The sequence below is a fragment of the Ciona intestinalis genome, chromosome 14, assembly GCF_000224145.3.
Source record: "Ciona intestinalis chromosome 14, KH, whole genome shotgun sequence".
Classification (NCBI taxonomy): Eukaryota; Metazoa; Chordata; class Ascidiacea; order Phlebobranchia; family Cionidae; genus Ciona; species Ciona intestinalis.
In genome coordinates, this window is record NC_020179.2 from 2,009,352 (window position 1) to 2,023,967 (window position 14,616).

The 14,616-nt window shown below is 34.5% G+C and overlaps 2 protein-coding genes across 2 annotated transcripts; both read right to left on the reverse strand.

Moving 5' to 3' along the window:
• Nucleotides 1-4,760: 4,760 nt before the first annotated feature.
• LOC445590 (SPARC) lies at nt 4,761-9,942 on the reverse strand. Its single transcript, NM_001032420.1, is given in 9 exon segments — nt 4,761-5,299; nt 5,738-5,886; nt 6,796-6,947; nt 7,836-7,969; nt 8,169-8,296; nt 8,461-8,572; nt 8,783-8,960; nt 9,191-9,349; nt 9,818-9,942. Coding segments are annotated over 9 exon segments (1,101 nt in total). The 5' UTR covers nt 9,875-9,942; the 3' UTR covers nt 4,761-5,267.
• Nucleotides 9,943-10,401: 459 nt separating this feature from the next.
• On the reverse strand, nt 10,402-14,360 carry zf(c3h)-12 (zinc finger protein). The gene is given in 10 exon segments (NM_001078446.1): nt 10,402-10,732; nt 10,939-11,094; nt 11,163-11,269; nt 11,467-11,610; nt 11,893-12,102; nt 12,655-12,827; nt 12,902-13,002; nt 13,231-13,393; nt 13,793-13,846; nt 14,201-14,360. Coding segments are annotated over 10 exon segments (1,242 nt in total). The 5' UTR covers nt 14,255-14,360; the 3' UTR covers nt 10,402-10,652.
• Nucleotides 14,361-14,616: the final 256 nt, after the last annotated feature.

Below are 14,616 nucleotides of genomic sequence, written 5' to 3' on the forward strand. Positions count from 1 at the left end.
TAAAGTACAGTGGGGTAGGGGAAGATAGGACACCTTTTCATTCTGTTTTCTCGCCCCATTTGGTAGTAAACAAAGAACATTTAAAGAATTGTAAAAGCGTATCCTCATCACTCCCATAAACCGTTGTAAATTGTTTAAAACATGATCAGGTTATTTAATTGTCATATGCTTAAGGTTTCCCGTTTACCCCTCTTCTTTATTATAGGTGCACTATTTGCATTTGGTGGTAAAACAACGAACAGAACGTTCAAGGTTTCCCAAAGCCTATTGTGATTTGTTTTAGTTTTTTTGGCAATATACAAATTAAAAAGCTCATTACCTACTAAAGCTAGAAAAAGCTAAAAATAGCAATTATACAACATATATACTAAATATCATTTACAATTTCGCCGAAGGGCAATTTAAATTACAAGAAATTATGTGTATTGGTTTCTTCTAAGGACTGGTATAAGCAGAATCTGGTCCAGCAATTCGAGTCGATCAGCGGCGAATGAACGTCTTTCTTATTTGTTTCCCTCCGTGAGTCACTTCCTTTGCCTTTAATCAGTAAGTGTACAGAGTGTTTGTGCGGCGAGCATAACACCGAAATGACAAAGCGCCACGCTCCCGGGCGCTTAGCGTATTCAATGAAAACCTAACATCCTGTTTAGGTGAGCGTTTGAACTAAACACTGATGCGCGTAACAGTCATTACTAAAGTGCGCCAACATTGATTTGCCCTAAACTGCTGAGGCATACCTGAAAGTATTTGATTTCTATCACAGAAATGAGGAATGTTGCCTTTTATCTGATAAATCCATGCCAAGCTCACTTTCGCCTAGTTTGAACGAGCTTAAAACCAGGCGAGCGTACAGTAAACACTCAAAACAGATCGCATTGTATTTTCGGCCATCTCATAACCCGTAATGGATTTTTCCCTTTGTGTCTTTAGCCATATACCGAGGAATTGCGCGTCGTACGGCAGGTTCTTATCACTTTAACCACTTTAGCGAGTAGTTCGTCGCAACGAATGAAATGATTCATAGGACTGCGATATTCTTCTGGTAGTCAAAACAATACAGCTCACTCTTTCATGACCGATTTACTATCTGGTATAATAGCCGTTAAAGCGCGACCCGTTTAACTAATTTATATTCACATTGCCGATACTGAAAAGGTTTTTGTTACACCATAACATTATTCCTGACGCCGAGAACACGCTATAGCACTATTTAAACATTTGTATCTGGGCTGATCCGCGCGATACATGGAACAAAGGCTCTGTGTCGAACTAGGTGTTACATAAAACGACAAGAAATGGCCTGGTAAACAAGAGCTCTTTTATAATCGACTCCAAATCTTGCCTGTCGTGCCTTTGTTCAATGCAGGGCGAGGGCGGTTACATCACGGACTGTTTGTAAGCAAAAGGGAGAAAGGCGGTGAGCGAGAAATCCAATACCCCCTTTTGCCTTGTATATTTCGCTTTTGTTGCGTCCTGGTTATTACTTCCCATTTGGCGAAGAGGCAAGCCATCATTCTGTTTCTCTCTCCAACACTGCGCGCTCACTCTGAGCCAAGAGCAGTCGTTTCTCTCTTGGAGCAAAGTAACTGTCTCGCGCACTTCGTTATAACTTCCATTTCGCAGAAAAGCTCCAACCCCCGCTCCAAACTCCAATGTAATAACACAATGTTTGGGATAGTAAACACTATGCGCTAAACCAACCACCCAAATCTAGTCACGTCGTTAATTATTCGATCCGGTATTTGAACTGTACGTTGCATTGTAGCAAGTGCTTATACACAATGAATTATTTTACTCATATTACTGAACATGCTTTTGCCGTTTTATGATAAGTTCAAGTTAGGTAAACGTTTAGGGTATGAAATGAAAGGTCGGAAAATAGTTTATAAATTAAATGACACGAATTTTTTGCCTTTTTTGATAAATTAATGAAAATTAAAGCGAAACAACGAAGAAAGTACTTGGTTATTCTCTAAACACTAATTGCAATGTAGGAATTATGCCACGTTTTATTTCATACACCATGACTAACACAATGAAAATAGCAAAGGTAAAGACTTGGCAACGGTTTTCTGAGCGAATCTGCGCACCCGAGATCTCAAGACTGACATTTCGTTGAACCATAGACAATATATCACTGACGGTAGGCAACCGTGGCTATCCTTTCTTAGCAAAGTGATTTATCAACGGTTGTAATGCCTCCTACCTCAAATTCCAGAGCTTTATGGAACGTGGGTGTTGTTTTTACACCGTTGTTTTCGCCGCACCAGCGCTTCGATCGGTTTTAGCCCAGAAGTGTCGCCTACGTGGAAGATTTTTCAAAGATTGGAATTTTGGGAGGACTTGAAAGCATCTCTTTTAAAATGTGTCGATATGGAGAAAAGTCCGATTTAAAATTTAAAAGTTATTTCAGTAGATGTTTATGCATGTATTCAACTATATCGTTACATTTAATGACTTGGAAATCTTTTTAAAGTACCGTTTCCAAGAATACAAACATAATCATATGACACATTATTTCATAGCAAAATCTGAATATTTTAACAATTTCTACCTAGTTTGAATAATTTATTTCGCACTTTACCTAATTCTTTGTCAGCAAAATTTTCTAGAAAAGGCCAAAATAAGAAAAAATACCTTGTTACATATACCGTTTTGTTGTCGATTGCACGAAAAATATAGAAGTCGTGTTGTAAAATATATGTAGTAGGGTGGGCGAAGATGGGACACCTTTAGCACAAAATATCCTGATCGTGTTTTAAACAATTAATAACGGTCTACGAGAGTCGTGAGAATACAGTTTTATAATTCTTTGAACGTTTTTTTGTTTACTATCACATAAAACGAGAAAATAGAATGAAAAGGTGTCCCATCTTCCTCAACCCTACTATATAATGGGTGGTATTTCTTAGTTAAACAAATGAGTTTTGTGACGTAGGATTGTTCTTTAGTATTGCGCGCAATCTATTATTCATAGGCATTTGTTGCATTCGTTGCGAACTGACTTTTCTCCTTTGCTTCTGGATTAAGCAAAATTTCAATACATCAAAATACTATTAGGGTGTACCAATATACGAATAATAATAAGAAAATTTGCCCACCAGCAATTGCTTTTGCCTTCATACATCGGCGTAATAAGCTTGCTTTATTTTACGTGTGTTACTTTATTATAGTACAAACATTACAAAATAGTGAATGTTAATGATATATAATTATAACTAGCATATTTAACAAACACGGCTTAAAGACACTAGTGGGTTGTCTAAAAGCCCCCCATAAAAAAGTAATAAAATGTATGAACATCCGTGTTATAACGACTGTCGTTTTTCAGCCACGCGAGGATAAAGTAAAGAGGTTCATTTACGCATTTAAGACAAAAAACTATTCAAGTTCTTTTTACAAAAATTGAACGTAAGTAAATGTATGCTTACAAACATATAACAGAGCTTACGCATGCGCAGAACGCCCATGTAAACTCGTACGAAGCATTGCGCATGCGTCTGGACAGGAAGAAATATTTTCTTAAGCAACAAACTGATTTTTGTATTTTCTTTGAATCTTACGGCGCCGCTATTGGTTTGACTCATAAGCATATGAATTATTTAACAGGGATACGAACATGCGTCTCGCTTGCGCTTGACTGCTGCCAAGTCGGTTAATACGTCTAGCCTGTAGAGTAATTTAGCGACATAAAATACAAAAACGATTAATAGTCAATAAAAAAAGTAGTTTCTAAAGAAGTATAAAGTGATTTTTCGATAGTTTTTGAAAACATTTTTGTGGTTTTGATCTAATTCTACAAAATGTTTAATTAGTTGCAAGAAGGACAGAACGAACAATCCTAAAATATTCAGCAGTTTTTTTTCAGGCAATTATTGGTTCATTGTTCTTGTCCGCCACCTACCGACATAAACGTTTGTTGTAGCCTGCCACCGTAAAGAATGAATGAATGTAACTCGCTTTATTTTTGCGTGGCCGAAAAACGATAGTGGATTTTTATGTATAGCTGATATTTTGAACCGCCGGTTATGTAACCACCCGGTTGGGGCAATTGCCGTTAAGTGTCTTGCCCAAGTACACGTACACGGACAATGGTAGCAGCGACAAGCTTTGAACCCGAAGCACAACACGTCAATGCCCCAACCATGACTAGCGGGACGGAAGTCGAAAGAACATACCAGTTATGAAAACGTTTCGCTCATGTATTGGAAAAACGATCTTTAAAAATATCATATGGTAGGGTGGGGAAAGACGGGACACCTTTAGCACACAACATCCAATTACCCCGTAAGTGTTTAATACAACTAACAGCGGTCTATGGAAGTCGTGAGAATACGGTTTTATAATTCTTAATTCTAATATTCTTTATTTACCATCAAATTGAATGAGAAAATGGAATGAAAATGTATCCATATCCTCCCGCACCCTACTATATAATATTTGTTAGCCGTTACGCTAGTTGCCATTGTATCTTGTCCAAGTCAAACTCTCTACACTTCCTCACAATCCACAATGATAGGCAGCATCAAGGATCAAGCATCAGAGTACGATTTCCCTCGTTTACTAGCCGTGCGCTATAAATTACGGTCATAAAGTTTTCGAATTTCGTCGATATCCATTGTCTTTCATCCATAAAACAACTCATCCATATACACTTTCATTCATATAACAACGAGAGCCAACCTTTCAATTAACAAAATTAAAAAAGCTACACCTGTTTCTAAACCAATTTCCACGACGGTCGCATAACACTAATTGTAGGCAGCACGAAGTCAGTTTATTTGTCCCATATTTAAGTTACATAATCTAAATTACCGGAAATAAAGGCAAAAGCATCACCCATGATATGAGATGTTACCGTATTTTGAACGAACCTCCTTATTTTATCGCTTAAACTATTTTTTTCTAATTGACGTCATTTGAATTCATCCTGACACACTATATAACGTATGGCATACTATTGCGGGAATGTTTGTGAAACATGAAGCTTAATACTATATGCTGCTTTTAAGGGCTACCATTGCTTATAATACAGATAGGTTAGTCTGTGTTGGTTAATTCGCATACACTCATACAAACAAAAGAGTTCTAAATGGACTCCAGCAGTAATATACAGCATTGGGTGAGATTAAAACATGCAGCTTACAGAGTGCCTTTAAATGATGATAAAAAAGCTTGGTTTAAGTTAATACTGTGCAGATAGGGAAAGTGCAGTGATTACAATAGAGTGTTATACAATGGACAAACAAGCGTGCAAGAATGTTTCATTAAACAGTTGTCAGAGTGCTATCAATGTCATCTGTAAAACAAAAGATCTTAGCAAAATTTAGAGGAATATTCACAATCACATATGAAAAAAATATTAAAATAAACCCACAAAAGTTGTAGTTTACTGTAGTATGCAATGTGTAATAACAAACGCATGATAATACTATAATATATTGTAACTTGACAGTGGACATGATGTCTTTAGTACACACTTTTGTTTCAATTGGAAGTTTTACTTGAAAATAATTATCTCATTAATGGCTCATTTGTCTGCTAGGTGTAGCGACCACGCTTACTTTCTTCCAACTAAATGTAAATATGTTTTTAACTGTAAGCGTGTTTTAAGAACTGTTGTTTTGTTGCTATATCCTGTCTTTTCGTTTAAAATATCTATAAATCTTCGCTACCGTAATCAAAGGGACAAACAAAAGATATTATTCTTTTAAAAGTAACATTTTTCTATTTTTACCTTCCTGTAGCCCTAAAGCTTCAGCCCACTCGTATAATGAGATGAGATGATCCTTATTTGCATCAGCAGTTGAGAAAAAGGTGTCTGTGCAATGTTCCAGTGGTACGAGAGGTGCACGCATTGGCTCAAGCTCACGCTTACTCAAATACCTGGTTGGACACATTTATCAAACTACTTTATAGTATATAGTAGAAAGGGGGAAGACCGGACACCATTAATAACCAAATATCCTGATCGTTTCTTTTAAACAATTAAGTATGTTCGATGGGAGTCATGAAGATACGTTTTATAATTCTTCGAATGTTTTTTGTTTACTACTGAATGGAATATGCCCTATCTTTCCCACTCTACTATATATTGATTAGGACTTGAACTGATTGTATTATGGTGGATCATTTTAATGTTATTGTTAAACAAAATTACAGTTGTACAGCAAGTTTCCCAAACCTTTTTTTTCATAAACCTTTTTATTGAAATTTTTATTTTTATGATCCCAGGTAAGATCTTGAGTGATTCATTTTTTTGTGACCATGAAAAGATTTATAGCCTACTTCAAAGGAGTTATACAAAAAAAGAATTGGCAGCGATTTTTTTTAATTGATAATTTTTCTTATTTACAGTGAGATAAAATGAAATGATTTGTTTTGTTGTTAATACCTTTTTTCTTCTTGCTTTAATTAATTTAACCTCCATGGCTATATTTGATGATGTGAATAAAGTATATGTTGGTATCCATGGTATATGCCAATAATCATTGTAGGTCATTATACAATTAATGTTTAAATTTTTACATTTAAATGAAATTGTTGTGCACAGACTCTGAACAACCAAAGTTTCATGTGCTAGAAAACGAGTTCAAAAATAATAGATTAACTATAGCTTACCATTCTTTGACTTTTATTAATTATAATAGGAAAATATTTTTTCCATGGATTTACCACACAAAAACTTTAACTATCATCAATTATAATAGCCATTAATTATCCATAAATATTATCACACACAAAAAAAAAGAAGCGGTTTATAACTTTGCCACACTGCTACTCATTATCACCTACTTGTCGGTAGGATTTACATCCAGAATTCCAAATTTCCAGTGAATTGGGTATTTATATAAGGGGTAGAACTTCTGAAACTCTCGACTCATTAAATCGATATGATGTTCTTCATAGGTTTGCAAGCGGTCACGGTTTGCTACCAGTTTTCGACCCTGCAGTAATTAGTGCAATTGTGTATTATAAAAAAAAATAAAAAGCTTTTTTATATTTTTGGATAAAATGTAGTGGTTTAAATAATAAACCATAAAAGAGACAACATGTTTATAAAAACAACTATAAAAATGACAATATACTGTTATGCAGCACACTTGAAACAAGTTTTATCACTGTATTGCCTTGTTTTACACCAAGAGCTTTATTTTATCCCCAAATAGCTTTAGTCAATAACCATGTAGACTATTATGGTTATTGCTCTCAGGTGCAGACCACAAATTTTCTCACTGTCTGAATGGGAAACCTAACTGTTAGACTCACAAAACCTGTCTGCTGTTGCCTAAGGCACATATACTTAGTCTTACAGTGATTTCCTATTTTAAAAGACTAGTTACAACCTGTTGGCCTATTGTTAGATCTTTTTTGCATTCTTGTTTCAACATCAATTGTAAATTATGTAATTTTTATATCTTTCCAGCTACAACATTTAATTAGCAATGTTTCAATTGTAAAAATTTTGACTAACTAATAAGTAGCAATTATCTATTCTAATAACTCGTTAAAACTAGTTCTACTGGATTAGATATAAGTGAGTAATTAAACCACTTAAGCTTAAAATTATGTCAATTTATTTCTTATTTATCTGGAAGTACAGTACTAATATCCTGTCTCATTTAAACACTAAGACCCAATAATTGGTTGATTACTTCAGAAGATTAAATGAATTGTTAAAAATGATACATTTTAACAAGGAAACTGATTCTTAGAATTTTTTCACTCAAAATACAGAAACATCAAAAGTGTAAAAAAATTATTAAAAAAAAAAAAAAAAACTATTGAAATTTGGCTTGCTTGGTTCAACAAACAAAGTTTCATACTACACTTACATGAAATCTTTGTTTTTCATTGAGACCCCCCATATCCTCTGCTTCATCATACATTTGAAGATAAATGTTTTTAATCCATGATCTCATTCGAGTGGGGTATTCGCTTAACTCATGCTCTCCACATGGTTGAATTTCTTAAAACAAATCAATATTAAATCTAACAACTCTTTAAGTTTCCTGGTAATTTACCTTTATGTATTTAATCATTTACTAAATAAAAACAAGAACTGTTATAAATATTATAAAAGGTTAACAAAAGTACCTTTTATCCATTCAAAATGTGCTATTGTAGAATTAATATTAACATTTTTTAATGATAATTTTGTTAAATACCTTTGCAGTCCCCGTAATAGTCAAGTCTAAGATGCTGTACACCCTTAGCCTTGTTTTGCTTCATTATACATTTGGTTCTCCACAATTCACACTCACTTGTGTAAGTGTTGTTGTCTGTACCACACACTCTGTGTATACAATTACACGTTAGCGCAAACGTGGTAAAAGCAAATTAAAATCTAGACAAAGTTTCAAACCTCTTTACTGTGTCTGTATATGGTTAAAAATGGGACTTTGGATAAAATTTCTTCAGAGCCTAGGCAAAACCAACACATTAAAGCATATTTGTCACCTGAAGTCGGTTTCTGAACTGTCACACTCGACGATGCATCTACATTTAGGTTTATTTGTCTTTGTCAGATAACACTCCTTTCCAGGTTTACACGGAAATAGATCGCATGGGTCTGAAAATCAGGAGAATTTAAAATATTAACACACAGCACAGCTATGATGATGGATTGATGAGTCAAATTTTGGTTTCCAATTGTATTTAATATAAATAAAAAACTATTTAAAGTTATTTTAACATGTACGTGATACAGCTTTGTTAAACAACGAAATACATAGGCAAGAAAGTAGTAACCGGTAACCTTTATTTTGTATCATTTACTTACTTGTTTGAATGACATCCACATCTGGTACGGGGGAATCCTCTGTTTCATCATCATCATCTTCTTCTTCTTCTTCACTGGCAACATCAGAACCCTCCTCTGTGTCTTCTGCTGTATCAGTTTCCTCTGTTTCTTCTTCAGTATCGCTAGTTTCTGCATCTTCGTCATCAGTTTCATCATCCTATTAAAAAGTAGATTATTCACCAAAATTTTGTCAACTGCTTTAAAATGTTTCAAAGGTCTGCACAAATTTGTAATTTTGAACAACAGAACTAAATATCCTTGTAAAGTATTAGCAGCACCTGAAAACTAAGTTATTGAACCATTCTCGATTAAAAATAAAATTAATTGAAAGGTATAATAACAGTAGAAATGCTATACAGTTAAAAAAGGAAGAAATTTTGATCAGACCTTAGAATTGTCTTCTTGATCATCAGTATTCTCATCTACATCCAAGTCATCCTCCTCTTCATTAACATCTCGGAGGTTAGGAGTTACACGATTTACTTCTTCTCTTGCTCGCTGGAGTTCCACTTCGTTGTCGATTAATTGCGACTCAGTGTTAAACGCCTTTTAAATAAATATGTTTATTTTAGCACATATATATATATATATAAGCCCATAATGGTGGCAGTGTCAAGCCTCGAACCAGTACTCTCCGGTGAAGAAGTGCACGGTTGAACCACTACCACAACATAGATGGAACACCATTTAACATTTTCTTGTCCCATTTAGTAGGAAACAAAGAACATTCAAAAGTCAAAAATAATTCTCACGACCTCCATAGACTGTTGTTAATTGTTTAAAACATGATCAGGATATTTGCATATTATGTGCTAAAGATTTCCCATCTTCCCCCACCCTATTTTATTCCATAAATAACTTACTTTTTAAAATTAACAAATTCGTTGATATCAGCCATTTCAAAAACAAACGGTCAAAGTTATCTATTTGTCTTAACAGTATATCAACGCAATTAAAGTATAAAACTACCGTAAGCAAGCAAATATATGATAAGTTACGAAGTAATGTACTTACAGTAACAGAAATGCAAAACAGGAATAGCAAAGCGACAGATACTACCGCCGTCTTCATTTTTGAGTGTAGCGTCTTTCCGTTCCGTGAAAAATCCAGACTGCTTTTGTCTGACGACTACGGCCCAATGCTCAAGGCCTTTTGCTCGAGAAAAACGCAGACGCCCGCTCATGTAAATAGTACGCGCAATTTCCACTGGCGTGACCTATTTGCTGGTAGATTTAAAAGCCCTTTGACAGCGTGTTTTATGGCTCTTGAGGACTATGCTTGTGTACGTGTAAGGACACAGCATCAAATTCATTTCCGCGGCCGAAAATGATCAGATTTTTGGCTTTAAACCGTTACTATTAGTCCATCTCAAAAATGTATCAAAACTAGATGCAAAATTTCTTCTTCTTTCCCAGTAGACTCAAGAAAAGACAACATTGACAAGCTGATATGATTTGTACTTCAGTTCCAACAAAGGCTTTTGATGTAAAACATTTTAATGTAAAAGCTTTGATGACGTTATACATTTAGCAGAGATCAGATTTTTGGCTTTAAACCGTTACTATTAGTCCATCTCAAAAATGTATCAAAACTAGATGCAAAATTTCTTCTTCTTTCCCAGTAGACTCAAGAAAAGACAACATTGACAAGCTGATATGGTTTGTATTTCAGTTCCAACAAAGGCTTTTGATGTAAAACATTTTAATGTAAAAGCTTTGATGACGTTATACATTTAGCAGCATCAAAATCTTTTTCAGCTTGATTTTTGCACAAAAAATGTAAACCAAAAATGTACAGGGGGCCTGATCATTGGTAAAGGTTGTCTAAGACTTGGTTTGGTTGAATTTTCCTACATATTTGCACCCATTCGATGAGGGTCTTGTGATGGATAATGTACGGGCATACGAGGGCCTGGCATTCCTTGGTACCCTGCAACAAAAGTATGTTCAAAGTAGGTAAAATCTGAAAAAATACTTCTGATTTTAAATATAAAATATTAAAGTTTTTGGAAAAAGATTTTTGAAAGTTACAATATTGATTTGATAGTATCCGAGTGGGGCGCGTCGCAGACAATTTGGATAACCAATAAATGACTATTTGAGGTGGCACAATCTTGTATCACTAATACAAACTACCTGGCGGTGGCATCATGTGCATTGGTGGTGGGGGAGGTGGCATACGAGGTGGTTGGTTCATTCCAGGCATCGGGATGGTTCCAGGGGGTGGAGGCTCCATGTAGTTATAATTCTTATATTTTGCACCATCACCAATTTCAGATGGCATTGGTAGTGCTGGAGATTTTACAATGTGGTTAAGTTTCATAAAATAATGAGAGAAAACAACTAAAAATGCAACTAACCACCAGGTAGACCAGGTACAGGGTTGTATGAACTATGAGAAGACTTATCTCCTTTATCTCCACCTTTTTTGATTGAGCCTTGAGATTTGCCCCAACGAACAACAATTCTAGAAAAAAAGATATGTTAGCTCTTTTATCTCCGCCCTTTTTTAATTGAGCCTTGAGATTTGCCCCAACTAACAACAATTCTGGGAAATAAAATAGATATCGCATAGGGTGATTTGTAAATACTATAACAAGATTATTTAAATCAGGAAAAACAGACTTTTTTATAAAAAGCGTGTAACAGACCCTATTAAAATACCTTTTTCCTTTGATCATGAGTCTGCCAGCGGTTCTCTTTGCTGCAGTTTCAGCATCACTGCGTTTGGTGAACTGGACGAATGCATAATTTTGGTTGGTTGCCATGTGGATTGAACGAATCTCACCATAATGGTAAAACTGGTCTCTGTAAATTCAATGGAAAATGTTTAACACAGGATTTTTTAAAGGGGAAACGTAAATAATGAAAAAAACATGACTTTGCTAAAACATGGCCTAATAAAGTACTTTGTTATAAAGAAATAAATGTAAGCGAATCATGTAAAAAATGCTAAAACAAAGGGAAATTAAGTCTGATATAACTTGACAAATAAACGACATCTCCATCAGTACATTATTCGACATTCCAGCAATTTACTAGAAGAAGTTTTATTTTTCCTTTATTTAAGTTTAGAAATTTTTTACGAACCTAAGATCTTCCTCATTGACAGCCTCTCCTAGTCCTCCAATATATAGAGTTGTTATCGTCTGATCTTCTGGAGGAGCTACCGCCTCCTGCTCAGCGCTCTCAGTTGCTCTTCGCATCAATTTGTTGGCAACGGGATCATTTATCCCGTAATACCGATCTTTGATGTTCTGGTCAGACAGAGGATCATCTGGATCTGTTGGCTTCTCGTGCCTGAAAACCAAAAAATTGAAAATACAACACTTAAAAATTAAACTAAAAAATTTAAAAAAGTTTAATATTAAACTAAACTTGTCATCTAAATTTATAATTAAGAGAGAAGTATCAATTTATATTAAGTCTAACGAACTACTAAGCACATAATTGTCCCTGCAGTTAGTCTTCATTATTTAAAAGTGTACCAAGTGTTTAAAAATCTGTCACATTTTTCAATCCTGGCATTTAAACTTTTATAATGAGAAATACTTGCTCAAAATGGTTGGTAACCTATCAAAGCATCAAAACCAGTTAAACAAAATAAATGTACCACTAGTAACCCCCTTATTAACACGTTTTATAGATATAGTAAGGGTCTAAGGGAGTAGCACCAGAGAACTTTTTAAATAAAGATAACAACGATTTCTTTATTAATAGTTTGAGGTTTAATGCAAAATGACTGAGCCTTAAGGCAAAAGTAGTAAATTGAATTAGAAACTTTGAATTAAATAAAAGTAAAACGATCACACAAAATACAAATTGTCACTGTAAGAAATATAAGAGTCTGACCTGTATGGGCATTCCTCCCCTCTTTTACATTCACCTTTCACCCAGAAAGAGCAGATATGAGGTCTGTTACGTTTATAGTAAGGTGTGGTGCGTGCCATTCGAACTAAAAGATCACTTGGTGCCTGTGCTTTGCCTACTGAGCCAACAGCAACTGTACCATCAGTATTGGCAATCTAAACGCAGAATCAAAGTTTGGTATACAGAACAGTATATAACATTTCGAGAAAAATCTGGGGAGTATTTTTACCTCTCTCTCCATGTTTTGAGTGTAGAATTCTTTGTTAACATCGGACTTTGGAATGTCATCTTTTATTGCCAAAGCTTCATCTCTTGTTTGAACCGGCAAACCTAATAAAAACACAGAATTTAAAATGCAAACTGACACAAAACGACCTTTGAAGTTCAATAAAAAGAATAAAATCTTTTTTAAATGGTGGGCTACACAATCTATTATTGGTCAGCGAAGTAAATCTATTAGTATTTTTGTGTATCATACTTTAAATAATGGCAACTGTCACTGTGACTTCCAAGTATTGTAACAATTTTAATTCCTGCTTGTTAAGAAAGTTAACTTACCATACTCCAAATCCAACAGACATGTCTGACAAATGTTCTTAAGTTTTGAACAAGTCTGACAAACCTCAGTTTTCTTAAACCTCATGCGCGCGCCGGGACACCAACGGAACACTGTGAATGGCCGATCACATATTTTACATTCTTTTCCATAAGTTTCCTTAGTCTGGATAAAAGACAACATGTATAAAATTTATTTATTTTTATAATCCAGTTTTTTTTTTTATTAAAAGTTCTGTTTTTTTTTATCTTCAGCAGGTCAGGTTATAATAATACCTAGAACTACTGTTCTGGTATTAAGGATGCCTAATTCAGAAATATGAGCTGTGAGATCAGCACTGCTTGTATATTAGTGTAAATAGGTTATTTAATTTATGTCATCCTATAAATAGAAAAATTGGAAATGCTAGATTCAAAAAAAGTATCCTTAAAATATATAAAACCTAATTATTTTAGAATGTGCATCCCTACATTAAAACATGGTATACGAACTTTGGTTATAATAGACACACATTACAAATTATTCAATGTTAAAGCAATTTTTTTTAGCTTTAATAAAACTTACCATGCGTATATATGGATTGTCTCCAAGGCATGTCTGACACAAAATTGGAAAGTCCTGAAAATAAGTGAATTAGTGTAACTTATAGTGGGATGTAGGTAACATGAATACAATGTCAATAAAAAAAAAACAAATAAAAAACAGGTATTACGTTACTATGTTACATGTTAAGGTTCATACACCTTGTGTCGGCTTACGAGTAACCAGGTTTGTAACTCGAACAAGTTAAAGTCTGAATTCTATGTTGCTTGTATAATATGGTATTTTTATAAATAGGCATTATGAATTTGAGCATTTTAATAAAAACCGGGGTGGAAAGATACCAGTTCTGAATGATGTTATGACTTAATATGATACGCATCTTTCTGGAAAGCTTAGTAATAATTAAAGCATAGCTAAAGATAGACTTACAGATTCTTCCCAGTTTTGACGATTGTAGCGATTTGCTCCAAGGGAAGTTGCCATTGTGAAGAGCTAACGACCAAGCTTCACTTCTGGTGTGACAGATCTGTTAGTTTTCAGACAAATATAACCAAAAATCTATTTTTTAACGACAGATACGTATAAATATGACCCGATATACGCTGTTCTTGACTTTAAATACAATTTCACTACTGACTCATGTTCACTATTATTCCTGCTCAATGAACAGCGCCACCACCAAACATACATTATCATTCGGGGAGATTTTAGAACAAAATAGTTATCTCGAACGAAACAAGATGATAAAAAACCCTAAAAAAACAGATATCCTAATAAACGCATTCAACATTCAGAAACACTAGCAGGACAGTATTTTGAGGTTATGCTCACCTTGATCACGTGAC